The 23,057-nt window shown below is 39.7% G+C and overlaps 1 protein-coding gene across 8 annotated transcripts in view; it reads right to left on the bottom strand.

Annotated features, from left to right (window-relative positions):
- Positions 1-23,057, bottom strand: part of MAK (male germ cell associated kinase) — a 61,615-nt gene that overhangs the window by 19,759 nt on the left and 18,799 nt on the right. For all 8 annotated transcript variants that reach the window (XR_009451924.1, XM_059688608.1, XM_059688613.1 and 5 more), the window contains 4 exons: positions 19,398-19,530; positions 14,122-14,293; positions 12,789-12,956; positions 5,288-5,599 (listed from right to left, as the gene is read on the bottom strand). Coding sequence is in view for 7 of the 8 variants with exons in the window: in XM_059688608.1 (XP_059544591.1) it covers positions 5,288-5,599; positions 12,789-12,956; positions 14,122-14,293; positions 19,398-19,530 (785 nt within the window). In the remaining variant the exon portion in view is untranslated. The remainder of the gene's footprint in view (positions 1-5,287; positions 5,600-12,788; positions 12,957-14,121; positions 14,294-19,397; positions 19,531-23,057) is intronic.

The following is a 23,057-nucleotide window of genomic DNA, read 5'->3' on the forward strand; positions in this document are numbered from 1 at the left end:
CGCAATGTCGGGAAACACGGCCGCAGCTCCTTCTTCTGAGTCCAGCTTAAGAACCCATTGTGGCCCTCGAGTCAAAAAGTTTGCCCACCCCTGGGATAAAGGCAGCATGCTAGAAAGGTCAGGCTTCAAATAGGAGGCCTTTAAAGTGACAGTGGCATGCAGTGACAGGGGGAACAGATTCATAGTGTTTGGAATGCTCAGGAAAGAATACATTTGATATCAACAAGGGAAAAAAGGTCTGGATTTTATGTCTATCTCAAAAGAGGTCAAAGGACCATGTGGCAGACACTGCTAGTTGCCCACCCAATAGCCATCCTCACCTTCTTCCTTACTAATATTTTGTTCAATGCATCAATATGCCCAGTTAAAATATCCAAAATTCCAGCCTCCCTTGCAGCTATATGTAGACATGTGACATGATCTAGCTGGTGAGCTGTAAGTACAAGTCTATTGGGAGGGACTTCCAGGAAAGACTTTGCTAGCATGTACCAGTGTTTTTCACTCTTTCCCCTTCTAGAAGTCAGATGCAACCCTATAGGAGCAACAACCATCTTATGTCCATACGAATAAATGCTGCCTGCTACGAGGTAGAACAGGAAGACAAAAGCAGTCTGGCTACTTTTATCAGTAGCACCAGTCCTGGCTTGCCCACCACTTGACTTCTTATGAGAGAAAAACAACCACTTATTGTTTAAGCCACAATGGTCAGGTTTCTGTCATAGTCACTACATGTGACCCTAGTGGACACAGAGAAAGAAAGGCCAGGACACTTTAAAAGTTGGAGCCTGACCATATCAGAATGGTGATTCTCTTAATAGAAATAAAGAATTAGGAAGAAGACCTGGCTTGGGAAGACAATGAGTTGGTTCTATTAAAATTTACATGGGGTTGTTTGGGGACACATAAACTGAAAAATCCAAGGCAATTGAAAAGTAGGGAATTTGGAAGTATGGTGAGCAAATGCAACTTTGTTGGGAGCAAGAAGATGCTTGAAGAATGGATATACTATTACTTGAAGTTGATGGAGTAACAGTGATGGAGGATGACAAAAACTGTTATTTGCCAGATTTTAGTACACCAGTTTTCTTTGCCAGGGAGCATGAGCTCCAGACTAAGGAGAATAAAAAGATTTAAAGCCTCAGATGAGTAGAGTTAATCAAAGGTTATACTTAGCTGAGTTTAAGTCTTATTTCAGCTGAATTGTATTTTAGGGAGCTGATGTTATATGCTGTTAAACAATGTCAGTTATATGAAGTAGTCTTGTATGTCTGCGAAAACTGGAAAGGGGCAATATAAACAATTTTTATAAAGTAGAGGGTGGACTTTTACAAATTGCATATTAATAAGGTTGGTATAGGATGAGGGAAAAGATTCTAAAATTAGTTATAAAGGGAAAGTTTTTAAGCCCTGAGTAAAAAAAGTGGTAGATCAAATAGGCCACCAGGTAGTCTACATGGACTTGAGCACAGCAGGTGACAGAGTCTTTCATGCTATCAACAAAATGAAGGAATGAAAGGACAACAAAGATGGATCAGTATTGTTATGGACTGAATGTTTACATCCCCCCAAATTTATATGTTGAAATTTATATGTCCCCCAACTTTATATGTTGAAATCTATATGTCCCTCCAAAAGTTATGTTCCATTTTGATGGTATTTGGAGATGGGGCCTTTAGGAGGTAATTGGGGATTATATATGAGGCCATGAAGATGGAGGCCCATGTGATAAGATTAGTGCCTTTATAAGAAGAGACATTAGCCCTAGTTTGGCTCAGTGGATAGAGCGTCGGCCGGTGGACTGAGGGTCCTGTGTTCGATTCCGGTCAAGGGCACATACCTAGGTGGCAGGCCCAATCCCCAGTAGGGGGCATGCAGGAGCAGCTGATCAATGATTCTCTCTCATCATTGATGTTTCTCTCTCCCTGTCTCCCTTCCTCTCTGAAATCAATAAAAAATATATTTAAAAAATACTGTGTGTGTATATACATATACACTGAGTGGCCAGATTATTATGACCACCTGACGTTTGTAGGCAAATTAGCTATAATTTCGTGCTTAAGTTGCTAGAGGGCCAGACTATTATAAATAGGGAAGCAGGTTGTTTACTGTGACAGTTGAAGTGATTTTTTTCTGAAGATATGGATAAACAATGTGATTTAACAGCCTTTGAACATGGGATATATATATATGTCTGTATATATATATACACACATATATATGTACATATGTACATATATACATATACATACATACATACATGTATGTATATATATATATATATACACACACACACACACACACACACACACACACACATACATACATACACACACACATACATACTGAGTGGCCAGACTATTATGACCACCCCATCAGTACTTCGTTGGGCCACCTTTTGCCTTCAATACTGTGGCGATTTTTCTTGGCATTGACTCCACGAGATGTTGAAAGGTGATGCGAGGAATCTGACACCATGCCTGATGAATAGCACTGTCCAGTTCTGTGAGATTTGATGGTTATGGAACCAGCTGCCTGATGGGTCTTTTAACTTCATCCCACAAATGCTCAATTGGATTGAGATCTGGTGATTGTGGGGGCCACCTAAGCAAAGTAAAGTCTCCCTCATGTTCCTGAAACCACTCCTGCACAATACAAGCACCGAGGCATGGCGCATTGTCTTGTTGGAAGAAGCCATCTCCATTGGGATACGCCATCAACATGATAGGATGAACCTGATCAGCAACGATACTTAGGTATGTTGTGCTATTCAGACATAGTTCCACATGAATTAAAGGGCCCAAATCATGCCAGGAAAACATGCCCCAAACCATAACACTGCCCCCACCAGCTTGAAGCGTTGTACTCATGCATGTGAGGTGCATGCTTTCATGCTCTTTCCGCCAAATTCTCACTCTGCCATCTGCATGATGCAACTGGAAACGTGATTTATCGGACCACATGACTTTTTTCCAATGCTCGACTTTCCAATCTTTGTGTTCCTGTGAGAATTGGAGATGTTTTATCTTGCTAACTGCAGACAGCAAAGGTGTTCGAACAGGCCTTCGGCTTCCATATCCCATACGATGCAGTGTACGGCTATTTTGCCTACAAACGTCAGGTGGTCATAATAATCTGGCCACTCAGTGTACTTTTTTAAAAAGAGAGACATTAGAGAGCTTGCTTTCTCTCTCTGCCACATAAGGGCAAGGCAAGAAGTACTGTCTATGAGCCAGGAAGAGGGTTCTCACCAAAAAATCAAATTGGTTTCCTTAATAATTAACTTCCCAGATTCCAGAACTGTGAGAAAAGAAATTTCTGTTGTTTAATCCACCAGTCTATGGTATTTTGTTATGGCAGCCCTACTAGAATGAGTACTTAATTCAATAATCTAAGAGTACTGATTAATGGATCAGTGTCAATCTAGAACAGCGGTTCTCAAACTGTGGGTCGCGACCGCTTTGGGGGTCGAACAACCCTTTCACAGGGGTTGCCTAAGACCATTGGAAAACACACATATAATTACATATTGTTTTTGTGATTAATCACCATGCTTTAATTATGTTCAATTTGTAACAATGAAATTGGGGGTCACCACAACATGAGGAACTGTATTAAAGGGTCGTGGCATTAGGAAGGTTGAGAGCCAGTGATCTAGAAGAAGGTTCGAGTGGTCTGCCCTAAGGCTCATTGTTCATCATAAAAGGAGAAAAATCAAATGAACAACTAAATGAATCCATAGCTGGTGACAAGCTGGATAGGATGGTTAAACTGAGAAGACAAAATAAGGGTTTAAGAACACTTATTAGAAATTTGAGAGGTAAAAATAAGGTATTGTAATTTTGAATCCTAGAGATCAAGTACACAAAGAAAGGTACAGAATATGTGATTTAGCACTTGTAAAAAATAACCTTAGAAATTTTAGTTGACAAAATGCTCAATCCCAACTCTGGAACTTATTAGCTATTGACAAATTTAGGGTGAGGTTATTGGTTACTTTAACTTAGTGAATGCATGCCGGGGGGTGCCTAGCAGAGTGCATGACACTGAGTAGTTACTTAATAAATATCAGCTTCCTTTTCTTGTCTCTCAATATTTGATGTTCATTCCAAGAAAAAGAAACAAAAACAGAAGTGTAATCCTTAGTGGCACAAGTGAACATATGGCTCTGGAATGTTGGAGGTGATTCACCCTGTTCTTCCCTCCCTACCTGCTGTCTGCCTCTGGTTCTGGCAGCCTCATTTTACATGGGAAGTAGGTGGTGAGGGGACTCAAAGGCTCCTTCATACACAGGAACCAAAGGTTACTCAGCCACTGGTGAACAATGTCATAGGTGGAGTATGTGAGGGAACGGGGGTGCTTCTCCCTAGAGAAAAAGGCAGATGATGAAGGGCTATTTTCAAACATCTGAAAGGCTGCCTTCTAGAAGAGTGCTTAACCTTTGTTAAAAGCTACAGAAAGCCAGATTTTAGCTCAGTATACAGAACTTTCTTAGTCAGAAAGTATGGCTTTCTCAGGACCCTGGAGGTTGATCAGAAATAGTGTGGACATCCATTCATTCACCAGATATTTGTTGAGAATTTACCATGTGCCAGTCCCCATTTTGGTTTTTGGGTCTGTATTGATAAATAAAACAAACATCCCTGACTTTATGGAGTTTAAATTCTTGTAGGAAGAGCCAGAAAATAAATAATACACATAAGAAACAAGTAATCAACAGCATGTTAGAATGTTGTTGTTGCTATTGGGGGCAGGGCTTACTTCTAGTATATCAGGCCCACAGGACTGGATAAGGAATTAGACACTGTTCTTTAGGATCTCTTTCAGTTCTAAAATCCGCAAATACAGTGCATTTGGGAGTATAGCATACATCTTGAGGAGACAGTTAAAATATATGGCACCTGACAAGCTCCCTGAAATGAACAAAAGAAGTGGGAAGAGGAAGTTTTATATTATGCTTGACACTTAAAAAAACATTCTGTTCATGTTCATCAACATTTAAAAACAGTATAAAATTACTATTACAATCCTTATCAGCTCTCTTTTGTCCCAGAGTTCTTGTGCATCTAAGTAACTTAAGAAAAGTCTGTAGCATACAAACTTTATTACGTTCACTCTGAGGTTTTCTTTTTAGAATTTTATCTCCTGCCAAACTCTTGCCAGAGAAAGTAGAGGCTTTAACACAGAATAATCTTTTGTATCTTCCCTGACATTTTCAGGAATGCCTAGAACATGAAATCCTAATTGAACTAGTCAAACTACTGCACCTCAAGCGCCATGGGCTACTTACGGTTGGCATGTTCCTGACAATACTTGGAAACAGTGTTTGAGGCTGTTTCTGTTGGCTCTGCTGCTTTGGCGCTTGCTGGACACTCATGTTCTGTGGCGGCTGGATGGACTGCAGTGGCTGGTGGCTGTTTTTTGGCTGGGGCTGTCCAGCAGTCTGATCATTTATGTCTGGCAGAGGCGTAGGTTCTAGATCAATTAAAGGTGGTTTCGATTCTAGTGGTTGCACCTGCTTATGCAAAGGCTGTTTCGATTCCAGATGATGTGAGGAAGGGCCTAATACCTGTCCAACTTGAAAATACGGGTGTTTCAACGCCTATAAAAAACATGGAAATAACAAATGGAAAATGGTTTCACCTAAATTTATTGCCTATAGACTGCTGTTTGACATTGGGCTAGGCATATATCACTAGCCTAGATAAGTTTAAAAAATTTAGAGAGCATCCAATTTCTCCCATGTGGCGACTTTAAAAAGATAACCAGGAAAAAATGATGTGAGGAATAAATTTCTCAAGAGAAATAAAGCACAAGTTAGTAGAAAGAATGTAAAACTCATTTGTAATTTTAATATCAAGGCAAAGCAACTATTCTATTTAAGGTTTTATATGAAAACAAAATCTACTTATAAGCACTGGTTAAATTTAATGTGATCAATTCAAACTAAAATGCTAGATACTGATAATGGTTTAGAGTCCATCCAAAGGCACTAAGAAATGAGTTAGAAAACCGAGCACAGAAGCTCTCCCACTGCAGACACAGCTGACTCTCATAGCCAGTTAGCCTGGAGGTCAAATCACCCCCGGGCTTAACTACAACAAGACTGCGCACAAAGACCACTAGGGGGTGCACCAAGAAAAGATAAAAAAATGCGGAGACAAAGAAACAGGACGCAAATGTCAGAAATGGAAGATATAGAGCTCAAAACCACACTTTTAAGGTCTCTCAAGAACTGTCTAGAAGCTGCCGATAAACTTAGTAAGGCCCTCGAAAAGACTGGTGAGACCGCCGATAAATGTAGTGAGATCCTCAAGAAATCTAATGAGACCCTCGATATTGTGATAAAGAACCAACTAGAAATTAAGCATACACTGACTGAAATAAAGAATATTGTACAGACACCCAACAGCAGACCAGAGGAGCGCAAGAATCAAGTCAAAGATTCGAAATGCGAAGAAGCAAAAAACACCCAACTGGAAAAGCAAAATGAAAAAAGAATCAGAAAATATGAAGATAGTGTAAGGAGCCTCTGGGACAGCATCAAGCGTACCAACATCAGAATTATAGGGGTGCCAGAAGATGAGAGAGAGCAAGATATTGAAAACCTATTTGAAGAAATAATGACAGAAAACTTCCCCCACCTGGTCAAAGAAATAGACTTACAGGTCCAGGAAGCGCAGAGAACCCTAAACAAAAGGAATCCAAAGAGGACCACACCAAGACACATCATAATTAAAATGCCAAGAGCAAAAGACAAAGAGAAAATCCTAAAAGCAGCAAGAGAAAGAAACTCAGTTACCTACAAAGGAATACCCATACGACTGTCAGCTGATTTCTCAACAGAAACTTTGCAGGCCAGAAGGGAATGGCAAGAAATATTCAAAGTGATGAATACCAAGAACCTACAACCAAGATTACTTTATCCAGCAAAGCTATCATTCAGAACTGAAGGTCAGATAAAGAGCTTCACAGATAAGGAAAAGCTAAAGGAGTTCATCACCACCAAACCAGGATTATATGAAATGCTGAAAGGTATCCTTTAAGAAGAGGAAGAAGAAGAAAAAGGTAAAGATACAAATTATGAACAACAAACATGCATCTATCAACAAGTGAATCTAAGAATCAAGTGAACAAATAATCTGGTGATCATAATAGAATCAGGGACATAGAAAGGGAATGGACTGACTATTCTTGGGCGGGGGCGGGGGGGCGAGGAAAGGGCTGTGGGAGATGCGGGAAGAGACTGGACAATAATCGTGCACCTATGGATGAGGACAGTGGGTGGGGAGTGAGGGCGGAGGGTGGGGCGGGAACTGGGAGGAGGGGAGTTATGGGGGGAAAAAAGAGGAACAAATGTAATAATCTGAACAATAAAGATTTAATTTAAAAAAAAAAGAAATGAGTTAGAAAACCTATGTAGATTATTTAAAATGATTAACTCAAACATATATAAAATTCAGGGCTACTCTTAGCTTAAGTATCCTATCCTATATAATAAAAGGGTAATATGCAAATAGACCAAATGGCAGAACTGAACTAATCAAAGTGTAATATGCTAATGATATGCTAAGGCTGCTCAACTGCTCACTATGATGTGCACTGACCACCAGGGGGCAGATGCTCTGACTGGTAGGTAAGCTTGCTGCTGGGATCCAGCTGATCAGGACTGAGCGAGATGGGCCGAATATGCCCTGGAGCCCTCCCACGGCCCCTCCCTGGCCCCATCGTGCACCGGTGGGATCCCTCACCCTGGCCTGCACCCTCTTGCAATCTGGGACCCCTCAGGGGATGTTGGAGAGCTGGTTTCAGCCTGATCCCACAGGCCACTCCCCTTGGGAGGGCACCAGATGCAGGGCTCATGGCTGGCCAATGCTGCTGTGGCAGCGTGAGCCTCTCCTGGATCGGCACTGATTGGGCATGAGCCCACGGCAGGCACAGTGGGGCCAGGATGAGCGGGAGCAGCCGATAGGAGCTGCAGGCAGCATTGGACTGCAGGTTTTTGGCCCGGTCCCTGCAGGCCACCCAGAGGGACCCCACCCATGCATGAATTCATGCACCGGGCCTCTAGTAACAACATCTACTAGCAATAAAAAATTCTCAGGAAGAAGATTATAAATGCACATGTTAAAGCTTATGTATCTATACACTGGCAAAGAGATGATACTTATGGGAAGAAAATATAAAACTACTAATGAAAATGATCACTGTTTGGGTTTTCACTAGTTCAGTCATCCAACTGCTGCTATTGCATGGGGTTGGAGGTGTGGGGCCTGGTGACAATCTAGAGCAGTGCTTCTCACCTGGGGGTGATTTTGCCCCTCAGGAGACATTTGGCAATGTCTGGAGACATTTTTTATTGTCATGATATGGGGGGTAGAAAATGCTACTCGCATCTGGGCATGCTGCCAGGAATGTGCTTAACATCCTGTGTGAACACAACAGTCCCCACAGCAAAGTTATCTGGTCAGAATGGTCAGTGCCAAGGTTGATGAAACTTGGTCTAGACCAGCGGTTGCCAACCGGTGGTCCGCAGACCACTGGTGGTCCATGAGGTCCGAGAGGTTGGCGACCGCTGGTCTAGACAATGTCTGAAGCCTTCTGTGCAGCTCAGCTGTGGATGCTGATCCTCCTATCAGTGTCATATGCCTGGATGAAGGAGGGAAGTTCCCAGTTCGGCTGAGTTTCTATTGGGGGACAGAGGGGGGCCTCCATAAGATAGCCAAGCTGTTTTCCCGCACTTCCTACCCTATGTGAGCAAAACCCTAACCCAGAGTTAACTTCTCGGGTGTGTAAGGGAAGAAGGCAGCTCTCTACATGGGCCCGGTATCCTATAACTTAACCCTTCCCTAACTAGGTCTCCTTACTTGCACTAAAAAGAAGGGCTATGAAATAGTGAACAAGAAAATGGATAAGAGTAGGGAGGAATATTTTGGCAGGGGTGGAAAGAGTTATTAAGATGTCCCTTTCCACAACTGATGTATGTGTTAATTATACTGACATTGCTAAGTGGAACTCAACAAATATAGATTATTTATTTATTTATTATTTTTTTTATTGATTTCAGAGAAGAAGGAAGAGGGAGAGATATAGAAGCATCAATGATGAGAGGGAATCATTGATCGGCTGCCTCCCGCACACCCCTAACTGGGGATTGAGCCCACAACCTGGGCATGTGCCCCTGACCGGAATCGAACCTGGGACCCTTCAGTCTGCAAGCTGATGCTCCATCCACTGAGCCAAAACAGCTAGGGCTAAATATAGATAATTTAAATACATCAGTACCTGATGCACAGAAGGTACTCAAATTCTGAATTAAGTCAGATTAATTAATACAATAAACCCTAATTTTCTAGACCTCGATTTAATGGACTAAATTTAACAGACTAAATTTCCAGTCCATATGCCATATATGCAAATTAATACCGTGTTAATTTTAAAATGCTTATTTTAACCAAGATTTGCTTATAATTAAATTAACAGGTTATTTTTTGTTATTAATTCAGTTATTTTTAACAATTTTATAGGCCATATGTTGGAAAAACACTATAGTAATTTCACCAACATAAATAAATATTACATATCTACAATTTTACTTCACATATTTAAATCCAAGAATCACCCCTCATAAAAATGTTCCGAGAATGATTAGCATGTGGTCACAAAGCATCATGAGTGGTCACTGGTTCTGTTGTCACATGGTCTAACTTTCTGCAGCAGTTGTAACTCTCTCAGGCTGATGTTCCCATGTGCTATAAGCCACACCCCAGGCCCCAGCCATGTGCGTTTGTTTACTCTGTGACTGGTGACTGCATGAATTTATAGACCTATTCAGTATAAATTTAAAATTACTGTAATACACATAGAAAATTTTTCTGTGAAATTAAAACTTTTCATACATAAATTTAATTACACAAATGTGTCTACATAAGTAAAAACAGGTTAACTAATTTGTCAATTTTTTAACATATGCATTTGGAAAACCTACTTTATTACTAGAGGCCCGATGCACAAACTTTGTGCATGGGTGGGGTCCCTAGGCCTGGCCAGAGATCAGGGCCTATCAGGGGCAGTCTTGCCCAGTCCTGTTGGGTGGGGCTGCTGGGGCTGCTGGTGGGGGCCTGGAGGCCTGCCAGCTGCCAGACAGGGCCTGCTGGATGGGGGGGGGGGGGGGGGGGATGGGGGAGGTTGTCTGGCTGTGGGAGCACACTGACCACCAGGGGGCAGCTAGCTCTTGCATTGAGCGTCTGCCCCCTGGTGGTTAGTGTATGTCATAGCGAGCGGTTGAGCAGCCTTAGCATATCATTAGCATATTATGCTTTGATTGGTTGAACAGATGACCAGACGACCAGACACTTAGCATATTAGGCTTTTATTATATAGGATGGATTTTCAGCTTTAACATACACCCCCTTGCCTGAATCAGTTCCTTATATCGAGGTTTTACTGTATGTTAATACTCCTAAATTAATAATGCATATTTTGGAGCTGGAACCTTTAATAAATGTGTTTTGTAATTTCAAAGCTTCATCTCTAACAACTTTTCATCTTTAAGATACCAGCTACCCTTCTTCAAGAGAATCTTTTTAAAAAGTAATTTCTTTTTTCCTGTTTATTTAGTGAATATTTGACCATTGCAGTGTATAAGAAATGTACAGAAAGTTGTCAAGAAGAAATTAAAATCATCTCTAATGCCAACACCAAGAGAAAACTACTGCTCACATTTGGATGTTTTTCTGAGCAGTATTTTTTCTAGTTATGTAACATATACATTTAAGAAATAAAATCATATTATACATATAATATAGCTAACTTTTATACTTAGCACTTGAGAATTCTCTGAAATGGTTACTTTCTTTTAAAAATTTCATTTTTAATGGTGGCATTATAGTTCATAAGGATGTATATACTTTGAATGTTCCCCTAGAAACATTTAGGTTTATACTTCCAATGGGTAGTTTTAAATTAGCTTTGAATATCTACGGGCATATTCTTTACCCAACTTTCTGATTGTTTTTTAAGGTTCTTTATATACATTGCAAAATTGCTTTCCATTAGTATTTAAAGAAATAGCCTTTAAACTATTTTTATATTTTGTGAATGATAGGTAAAAAATAGTACTTAATTTTCATTTGCATTTTATTATAGTGAACAAGGGTTGCACATTAAAAAAATTTTTTTGTGATTTAAATTTCTTTTTCTGTGATTTTTTTTTCATGTCTCATGCCCACTTTGTTTTTTTTTTCTTCTTAAACACACTTTTATTGATTTCAGAGAGGAAGGGAGAAAGAGAGAGAGATACAAACATCAATAATGAGAATCATCAATCATCTGCTTTCTACAAGTCCCCTACTGGGGATAGAGCCCACAGCCTGGGCATGTGCCCTGATCAGGAATTGAACCGGTGACCTCTTGGTTCCTGGGTCAGTTGATGCTCAAGTGCTGAGCCACACTCAGCTGGGCCCCACTTTTCTAAGTAAATTTTAAAGACTTTTACTATAAAAGTAATAAATGTTTAGAAACGTAAGTACACTGTCATGTGTGTTAAAAATAATAGTTTGCCTTTCAATTTTAAGTTTATATAAGAAAAAATTTTATAATCACGTCTTCTGAGTTTTCCCTTTGTTTTCTTTTTATTACTTTTATACCTATATTTTTCTTATCTTGAAATCAAATATTCACCCATACTTTCTTTAGTTCTTAATAGTTTAGTTACCCCCCTCCATTATGTAAACCTGTGATTTACTTGTAAAGAATGATAAAAAAGTAAAACCTAAATTTACTTTTCCCCTAAGAGTTAACTGTTTATTGTCTCAGTAACATTCACTGAACAGTCCCCCTCCCCCCTCCAATTTGTGATGCCATGTTTACCTTACACTGACTTACAGTCTTTGCAACTCTGAGCTATTTGTCAATTCTCATGCTAGTACCCTCACTGTTGTCATTATCATCACTTTAGACTACTTTATATTTGATAGGGCAAGCTCTCCACCCCTACCACCAGCTTCTAATTATTTATTTTTGTTCAAACCTGTTTTGACTATTCTTTCCCATTTGTTCTTCCAGATGACCTTTACAAAACATTTTCTCAAGTTAAAACTTGTTTAAGAGCCAAATAATGTTTTGGTAATTTTAATACTGAATTTACATTTAAATGATAATAAGAACACAATAATCTTAATATGACATTTTAACCTAAGCCTTTTAAAATTAAAGCCCATGTTTTTAATTTAAAACCATAGTGTTTTAAAGACCATGAGACTTGACATACAATACAATAAGGTGTAGTCACAAAGGAGCCAAGCATGAGCGCCACGTGCTGCCCTCTTGTGGGAGAATGAACAAGAATCCACCTCAAAGGTAAGCATCAGAAAGTCAATTACATCCCATGACTGGAGAGATGCCTTTTTACTACCATGACTAGTTTCTACCTAACTAGCCTGTCACATACATGAATTTTTTATCTTTAGAGATTTATTCCTTTCAGCCTTAACTTCATAGTGTTGTTCATTTGAACCACAAAACACATAAAATCACTGGTTATTTTTGCAATTTTCCCAAGGATCTTAGATGCCTAGAAATTAATTCATTATATATACTGGGTGCCTTAAGGCGTTAGGGCTTAATTCTCTTGGTAAACCCTGGTTGAGAATAGACTTACCTTTGCTGTATCTATCTATCTATCTATCTATCTATCTATCTATCTATCTATCTATCTATCCTTTTTTTTTTCTCCTGATATTGTAAATCCTCAACATTTAACAAAAGTATACCAGGGAGATTCACTTTACCTGGCTTGCTGTTGGTCGTTTTTTTGGATCCCAATTCAACATTTCAGTCATAAGCTGAATAGCTTCATTACTGGCATTGGGAATAAGAGTTTTTAAGTTTATAGGAACACACTGGGGAAAACGGAAATTCATCGAGGATGCAAGCTGATACCCTTCTGGCCAGTCACTCTGTTTAAGAAATATGTAAGTTGGGGGGAGAGCAAAAAGAAATTAGCAATCAATTTTTAACATAGTAATAATACACAAATCACATGTGAAAATTTCAATGTTGATTCATATAATGTGAGAATGAAATACCAGGCCATATATACAATTCAGTGCTACAAACAGTATATTAAAAACGTTCAACTGAGAGTTGGGGAAAAATGAGAAGGCACTTTTATAAATTTCAAAATATTAAACTCTTATCTAGTATTTGGGCGATCATGATGATGATGACATCCCAGTGACTTTAAACAAATTAAGGACACCTGCTTTACAAGGTGTCTGATTATGACAAAGATCCTCATTATATGTTATACATTGCATCCAATGTTGAAAATTGCACATCGCTGGGAAATAGCAATTATCTTAAAAAGTTTTAATAGCTACTGTTAACCATAAGGCACACACTAATTTAATTAGGCTATAATTATATATAGTTAAACTTACTAAGTATATCCCAGAAAGTAAGATCTAGCTGAAGGAAATAATTAATTGAATAGTATTCAGTTCAGCCCAGCCAGTGTGACTTAGCAGTTGAGCATCAACCAGGGATCACTGGTCGATTCTCAATCAGGGCACATGCCCAGGTTGCAGGCTACATCCCCAGTAGGGGGCATGCAGGAGGCAGCCAGTCATGATGTTTCTCTCTCATCAATGTTTCTCTCTCTCTATCCCACTCCCTCTCTCTCAAAAAAATCAATAAAAACACATTAAAAAAAAAAGTATTGAGTTCAAGAGATCAAATGTCCATGGCAGAGATGTATAAAAGGAAATAAGAAAAGGTTAAGAGAAAATAAGATCCAGGACACCTGGGATAATGGGCATTCACAGAGCAAGTAGGAAAGTTTCTAAGCAAGGACTGTCAGTTGATCATCAACCCAAAGTTAAATATACAGAATTCTACTTAGAGTATTTTCCCTTTGGTTCTTAAACAAATGCAAGCACCTTTTTTCTTCAGTCTGGTGGGATTCTTGCTTTTCATAGTCCTCATTCCACCCCAATTTAAGAAAAATTAAGAATTATAAGAAAATTAACCGTTAAATCCTAAGCCTACTTGAAAATATCAGATAGCTAGGTAAAAGTTATAAATAATCAAAAGTTATAACAACTTAAAGACAAGAGTACTTACTTTTTTTGGAGTCCCTAAAACTTGGCAAATTTTAAAGATTTCATCAACCTCACTTGTCCCTGGGAAAAGTGGTCTTAATGTATATAGTTCAGCCATTATACTCCCAACAGCCCACACATCAATGGGAGAGCTATAAACTGAAGATCTTAATAAAACTTCAGGAGCACGGTACCTGTGAAAATAGAAACAAAATGAAACGGACTATTTTGATTGTGGTTTCAAAGATGGAGTGGCAGTAGGATTCTACTCTGTTTGGTCAGGCTTTTCAGTCACAGAACAGGTATTAAGTGCTTCTGTGCATCAGGCACTTGCACAATGTGCTGGGGTTAAATTGGACATCACGCATTTTCCCAGACCACAAAAATCAGTAGGGCTGGAGACTGATATAAATGAATTTATCCGAATAGTCTACGATAGGAACTCAAATGAATAAATATGTAAATGCAGTCTGTGATATATTAAGAAAAAGGGCTGGGAACTCTGGGAACAGATATATTCTGAATGGCCACAGTTGCATAATTTTACAAAGCATTATATCCATGATATAACCCGAGGAAGAATAAAAAAACAAAAGATTAACAAGATTATTCCTGAATAGTGGGGTTTTTTCCTTTTTTTTTTTTGCTTATCAGTTTGGAAGTCCTGATTCCCTCAGCTGACTCAATTTCCTCAACTGACAATATTTTTAATTGATAAAAATACTCTAGTTATAAGAGCAAAAGTTCCTGGTGGAGGATAGTCTCAATTCTAACTCTTTCTCCAGCATTGAAATGTGTAAATATTTCAGACCAAATGTTTTGCAGTATTGCCCTTTGCTTCCATTCAGAGTACCTTTGACAGCTTTACTGAGCTACAATTCATAGAATATACAACCCATCTGTTTAAAAGTGTGTGATTCAATGGCTTTAAATATATGCACAGATTTGTGTATCATCAGGAACAAGCAATTGTTTCCATTATCCTAAAAAGAAACCCACACCTCTCCAATATTCCCTATGCTGCCAGGACTAATTTATTTTCTGTCTCTATTGTTTTACCTATTGTGGACATTTCATATTAATAGAACTATATACTCTCTAGTCCTTTGTGACTGGCTTCTTTCACATAACATGTTTTCAGGGTTCATCCATATTGTAGCATGTATCAGTACTTTTTCCTTTTAAATACAGAATAATAATCTGGATTGGTGACCACGCAATAAAGTGTACAGATGATGTGTTGTAGAACTGTGCACCTGAAACCAGTGTCACCCTAACAAATTCAATTTAAAAAAAGTTAATGAGGACTGTATTCTACTAAGTAAACATATAAATAAATGCTTAATAATAGTCCATTGTATGGACATATCACGTTTTGTTTATACATTCATCAGCTGTTTTGATTATTGTTGCTTCTTTGATTATCACTGCTCTGTAGTATAATTTGAAGTCAGGAAGTGTGATACCTCCAGCTTTGTTCTTTTTTCCCCTCAAGATTACTTTGGCTATTCAGGGTCTTTGGTGGTTCTATACAAGTCTGGCAATTTTTTGTTCTATTTCTTTGAAAAAATGTCATTGGGATTTTGATAGGGATTGCATTAAATTTGCATATTGCTTTGGGTAATATGAACATTTTATATTGATTCTTTCAATCCATGAACACAAAATATCTTTCCATTTCATTGTGTCTTTTAAAAATTTATTTCAATAATGCTTTGTAGTTTCCAGTATATAAGTTCTTCACATTCCTTACGTTTATTCCTAAGGTATTTTATTCTTTTTGTTGTAGTTGCAAAAGGAATTTTTAGAAATTTCTTTTCCTGAAATTCCATTATTAGTATATAGGAATGTAGTGGATTTTTGTACATTGATTTTGTATCCTGCAACTTTACTGTATTTATTTATTGTTACTAATAGTTTTTTTTGCTGGAGTCTTTAGGGTTTTCTATATAAAGAATTTGACCCCAAAGGCAAGGGAATTAAAGGAAAAAATAAATGAATGGGACTATATCAAACTAAAAAGCTTCTGCACCACAAAAGAAACCAACAACAAAATAAAAAGGCAACCAACCGAATGGGAGAAGATATTTGCAAACAACAACTCTGACAAGGGGATAATATCCAAAATATATGGAGAACTCATACAACTAAATACTAAACAAAGAAACAATCAAATTTAAAAATGGGCAGCCCAGCTGGTATGGCTCAGTAGTTGAGCATCAACCTACGAACCAGGAAGTCATGGTTCGATTTCCGGTCAGGGCACATGCCTGAGTTGCAGGCTCAGTCCCCAGTGGGAGCATGCAGAAGGCAGCTGATCAATGATTCTCTCTCATCATTGATGTTTCTATCTCTCTCTCCCTCTCTAAAATCAATACAAATGTATTTAAGTAATAAAATACAAATGGGCATAGGACCTGAGCAGACACTTCTGTCAAGAAAACATACAAATGGCCAACAGATATATGAAAAAATGCTCAACTTCACTAGCAATTAGGGAAATGCAAATCAAAACTACAATGAGATACAGCCATGCACCTATTAGAATGGTTATTATCAACAAAACAAGTAATAACAAGTGTGAAGAGGTTTTTGAAAAAAAGGAACCCTCATTCACTGCTGGTGGGGATGTAAACTGGTACAGCCACTATGGAAAACAGTATGAAAGTTCCTCAAAATAGAGCTAAGAATAGAGTTACCATATGACCCAGCAGCCCCTCTTTTCTGTATCTACCTGAAAAATTTGAAAAACATTTATTCACAAAGACATATGCACCCCTATGTTCATTGCAACATTATTCACAATAGCCAAAACATGGAAACAACTTAACTGTTCTTTGCTAAATGATTGGGTAAAGAAGATGTGATATATATAGTGGAATACTTAGCCCTAAAAAAGATGAAATACTGCCATTTGTGATAACATGGATGAATCTTGAGAGTATTATGCTAAGCAAAATAAGTGAGAGGAAAAGTTAAGAACCATATAATTTCACTCACATGAGGGATAGAAAACTGAAAGCAACAAATGAAGAAACAAGAAAAACAAACAAAACCTCATGCCACAGACAATAGTATGGTGGTTACCAGAGGGAAGCGGGTGGGGGAGTAGTAAAGGGTAAAGAGGGACAAATATATGGTAATGGAAGATTTGACTATGGGTGGTAGGCATACAATGCAATATGAAGATAATGTACCACAGAAATGTACATCTGAAACCTACATAATCTTATTAACCAATGTTACCCCAATACATTTAATAAAGAGAAAAGGGAAACAGGCATTGGCTGAGACTGTCCTGGGCAAACAGGGGCAAATGGTTACTCTATCTAGCTCAGTCTTCTGACTTCTTTTCTCTAACTACATTTTTTTCCCTTAGTGACTTCATTCAATCTTGTGCTTTTTAACATTGAGGTCTTCTAACTTTACATCTTCAGCCCAGCTCTCTCTCCTAAACTACTGATCATAGATCCAGCTGTCTACTTTGACATCTCCCCGTCTGTCTCATATACATCCGCTCAACCCAAAACTGAACTGTGCTTCCTCCACCTCCCTCACCGTTCCCTAGCATTCATTCCCTATCTCAATTAGTGCCGACTCCATCATTCCAGTTGTTCAGAGGAAAAACTTGGAGTCTTGACCCCCTTATATTATAGCCCCACATCTGACTTATCAGGAACTCATGTTTGCTCTACTTTAAAAACATACCCAGCATCCTATACCTCTCAATACCTCCACAGCCACCAGGTCCAAGTCACTATCATTTCCTTCTCAAATTATTAGAACAGTCTCCCTGCTTCTGTCCTTGCTCCTCTAAAATCTATTTTCTTTATTATTGTTATTATTATTATTTAATCCTCAACTGAGGGTATTTTTCCATTGGTTTTTAGAGAGCGTGGAAGGGAGAGGGAGGAGGGGAGGGAGAGGGAGAGTGAGAGAGAAACATCAATGTAAGAGAGACACATTGATTGGCTGCCTTCTGCACGTGGCCCTAGGGCAGGGAGCCTGCAACCAAAGTATGTGCCCTTGACTGGAATTGAACCTAGGGCCTTTCAGTCCTCAGGCCGAGGCTCTATCCACTGAGCCAAACCAGCTAGGGCTAAAATCTATTTTTAATACAACAGCTAGAGTGATACTTTAAAACATGTCAGATTATGTCTAACCTCTTCTCAAAATCCTGCAAGGGCTCCCCAGTCACTCAGATTAAAAAGCCATTACAGTTCTTTCATTGACCTATGAGATCTGCCATCCCCACACACTCTGACCTCATTTCCTCCTTATTCATTCTGTGCTCTACAGAATCCACACATGGCTCTCTGGTATCAAGGCCTTTACCCTCTGCATTTTCTCTCCCAGAAAAGTTCCTGCTTCCCAGGCATGTCTTCCCAGGCTCTTCTCAGCGAGACCCTCTATTTACAATAGCAGCATTCTCTTTCTCCCGTATCTCCCCCAACTCCCTGTCCCTTTCCATATTTTATTTTTCTCCATTTGATATACAAATATTCTTATTCTTACTGGAGTATAACATACATACAGAAAAATGTACATATCATAAGAGTACAGCCTGATGACTTTTCACAAACAGAACACCCATGGTCCCAGAACCCAGATCAAGAAACTGAGTATTATCAGCATCCCAGAAGGCCCCTCTCCTGCACCCTTCCAGTCACTACTACCCTCCCCACCTCTGCCATGTAACTGCAATCCTGACTTATTTAACAACATAGATCCGTTTTCTTTATTTTTACACTTTATATAAATGGGTCATACAGTATGGTCTCTTGCTCTTAAATTATATCTAGAAGATTCATCCATATTGTTGCATGTAGTTATAGACCTTTCATTTTCATGGCTGTAAAGCATTCACTGGGTGAATATATCATGCCCCTGGTGATATGAATAGTTTGAAGTTTGGAACTATTACATGTGTTTTGATGACCATGTGTTATGTCTTTCTGTTGGTAATCCATGATATTTGTAACTTATATGTGTATGAGGCAGGGTTTTTTTCTGTTTAGTTCACTTCTGTGTTTCTAGTGCCTAAGATAGTATCTGGCACATAGTAGATGTTCAATAAATATTTGCTGAGTGAATGGATGAATGAATTAAATCCTTTTTCCTTCTCTGTCATAATTTAGTATAGTCCGAACCAATCCTTTTTCTCCAAAGAATACGAAGTCACTTCTTTACTTTGTTTTAAATACTGGATATGAAACCTCCAAATGATATGTCACAATCCACTGGAGGAAAACTTCAACACAGGCATTTGCCTCTGGAGAGTTGCATAAAACTACTCACCATCGGGTAGATACATAATCAGTGTATGGTGGCTGGGATCTTAATTCTCTTGCAAGTCCAAAATCAGCAATTTTCACAAGTTCTGGACCCATACAAAGCAAGTTTTCTGGTTTCATATCCCTATGAAAAAAACCTGATAACAACAATAATAAGTTATCATATTTAAATGTATTTGACTTATAAACAAATAGAACTGAACCTCTCTGTTATAACTAGGAATGTGAACTTGGGGGAGGTGGGGAACAACCATGTTTATTATCTAAAAAGTGATGGGAGGTAGAGACTGCTTTCAAAATAATTTGGCAACGAAGTACACACAGTATATTGTAAGGTCATTAAAAATAGCATGCATTTCTATTTGTGAATCCAGTAAATTCAGGCACTGGCTAGATACTGCCACATTATGATAATCTCCATTAATCTGCAAAACAAACTTAAGGTGGTTTATGATCACTGTTTGTAACAGATGAGGAGATTGAGGCCCAGAGAGAAGTAGCCCAATTAAAGCTTGAGGAGGGCTGTGTAATCAGGCTTCAGTTAATACAGCTGCTCTTACTACTGGTCTATCACATTTAACATGAGAATCCTTGAATATAATCACTTATTAGAAAAGTCTATTAAACAAAAATGGAACTCCATACATTTTAACCAATTTCTTAATTAAAAAAAATATTTTATTTAATAGCTCAATTTTTCCCTGGCAGCTGCTTTATTGAAAAACACGATAATTAAAATGCTTATTTACCAAACAATCCTATGTAATAAAAGGCTAATATGCAAACTGACTGAACGGCTGAACAACAGGTCACTATAACATGCACTGACCACCAGGGGGCAGATGCTCAAGGCAGGAGCTGCCCCCTGGTGGTCAGTGCGCTCCCACAGGGGGAGCACCGCTCAGCCAGATGCCTGGCTCACAGCTGGCTGGCAAGCTCAGCAGCGGTGATGGGAGCCTCTCCTGCCTCCGTGGCAATGCTAAGGATGTCCTATTGCCAGCTTAGGCTTGCCCTCCACAGGGAGCAGGCCTAAGCCATCAGCCGGACATCCCCTGAGGGCTCTCAGACTGCAAGAGGGCGCAGGCCGGGCTGAGGGACCCCCGCTCCCCGGAGTGCACGATTTTCATGCACTGGGTCTCTAGTATCCTATCTAATAAAAGAGAAACATGGTAATTGGCGTACGACCGATACCCTTTTCATTGGCTAATCAGCGAGATATGCAAATTAACTGTCAGCCAAGATGGCTGCCAGCAGCCAGGCAGCTTGAAACTAACATGAGGCTTGGTTGCCTCAGTGACGGAGGAAACCAACGTTCCCCGCCTGCCGCTGCCTCTGAGCGGGCAGTTTAAGAAACTCTGTAACAAATACGCCCAACTTCAGCCAGCAGATTCGCAACATTGTAAGCAAAGGCCAGAAACCTACTTTCAGCCGGAGGCCTAAGAGCTGGAGCCAAGCCTCAAGCTAAAGCTGGCCCAGAATTAAAAAAAAAAAAAAAAAGGAAAAAAGGAGCGTTTGGGAGTTCAGTCACCCCCAGCCTGAAAACAGCCCTCAGCCCCTCACCCAGACTGGCCAGGCACCCCAGTGGGGACCCCCACCCTGATCCAGGACACCCTTCAGGGCAAACCAGCCGGCCCCACCCGTGCACCAGGCCTCTACCCTATATAGTAAAAGGGTAATATGCCTCCCAGCACCGGGATCAGTGTGACAGGGGGCAGCGCCCAAACCCCCTGATCGCCCTGCGGCTCTGTGTGTGACAGGGGGCGGGGCCACAACCTCCCTATCCACCCTGCTCTGTGCCTGATAGGGGGGAGCTCCCCCCCCCCCACGGGCCCTGCTCTGTGTGTGACGGGGTAGAGCCATAACCTCCCCATCAGCCCTGCCCTGAGTGTGAGAGTGGCGGCGCCCCAACCCCCTGATCCGCCCTGCTCTGTGCGTGACAGGGTACAGAGCCCCAACCCCCCTGATGGGCCCTGCTCTGTGTGTGACAGGGGGTTGCTCCACAACCTCCCCATCGACCCTGCCTTGAGTGTGACAGGGGGCGGCGCCCCAACTCCCCAATCAGCCCTGCTCTGAGCCCGACCAGGGGCTGCACCTAGGGATTGGGCCTGCCCTCTGCCACCCGGGAGCAGGCCTAAGCCAGCAGGTCGTTATCTCCCGAGGGGTCCCAGACTGCTAGAGGGCACAGGCCAGGCTGAGGGACCCCCCTCCCCCCCCCGAGTGCACAAATTTTTGTGCACCGGGCCTCTAGTATAAAATAAATGGTTAGCTATGGAAGACAAAAGGTAGCCCAATAAAAATGAGGCAGGAAGCCCAGGAAGAAGAAAAACATGAAAGCCCTCTTTGCAAATTTCTATGGGAGATCTAAAGCACACTGCGTGTACACAAAGTGTTCTAATGTCCTTGCAACATGGTCATTGATTGTAGTGATCTTCATGAGAGGGTTTTCATGTAGCTTTGGGCCAGGGAGACTGAGCCTAAACTCTCTTAATTCCGTCAAAGCCAGTGTGGGCTCTACATTTGTGAAATCCACAACAGTTTTAAACTCAGTTTACCTGGTACTTCTTACTCAAAATAGCTATTACGATCCATTTCACTAACTTCCAAGAGAAATATATTGCACTTTTCTAATATGAAGACAGGAATGGGAACACATGTGATGGTATAGTGACATTAATCCATAAAATCTTATAATAAAACCAATTATATATTTGTACAGTTCACATTTTCCCCATCTTCATTAATATAAATATATTGGAAACTTGGTCCTATTTAAAAAGTGTTTTCTCAAAATATTGCATCTGGGATGCTTATCAACTATAGTGAAATAAGGTTTTGTTAAAAGTTCTATTATTCTTTTAAAAATATTTTTATTGATTTCAGAGAGAATGGAAGAGGGAGAGATAGAAACATCAAGGATGAGAGAGAATCATTGATTGGCTGCCTCCTGCATGTCCCCCACTGGGGACCGAGCCCACAGCTAGGGCATGTGCCCTGACCAGAAATTGAACTATGATCTCCTGGTTCATAAGTCAACGCTCAACCACTGAGCTACACTGGCCGGGCAAGAGCTCTATTATTTTTAGAGTTCGGTTTCCCAAATCACTGTGTAGTCAATTATATAGCTAACTCTAGATTATTCCTGTTTTTACTTTCAGCAGAAAATTTTAAATCCCAAGCTAACTTCCTCCAATCCCTTGTCTTCTGAAGTTGCTGATAGTTTATATATATCCAGGGAAACTAAAACAATTGTATTACTAGCCTGTATTTTATTATAAAAAACAGAAAACTCTTTCCAAAAATCAAACAATCCATGAGGCTTTTGATTTTCCATATCACACTTGCTTCAGTAGCATAAAGTAACTCAGGTGGATAGCAAGAGTTAACATGCTGAGCAGTTTCAGTGGCATGATATATTCACCCAGTTCTATATTTTGGGTTGAAGATCAGGAATCTATCATGAAAAATTAAAATAGCACACACAGTTTATTTCCATGTAATTAACAAACGACTGACTTTTACCAATGGTTTATAGTATGTTAGCATGGGTTTTAGACTTTTAAAGACCTTAAGTTTATAGACAAACAACTGGGGATTCAGGAATATTCTTACAATGCTTCCTTGGAATTCCCCATGGCATTTTTTGAAAATAAATTATTTCCTGTAA

The sequence above is a fragment of the Myotis daubentonii genome, chromosome 3 (assembly GCF_963259705.1).
Source record: "Myotis daubentonii chromosome 3, mMyoDau2.1, whole genome shotgun sequence".
Classification (NCBI taxonomy): domain Eukaryota; kingdom Metazoa; phylum Chordata; class Mammalia; order Chiroptera; family Vespertilionidae; genus Myotis; species Myotis daubentonii.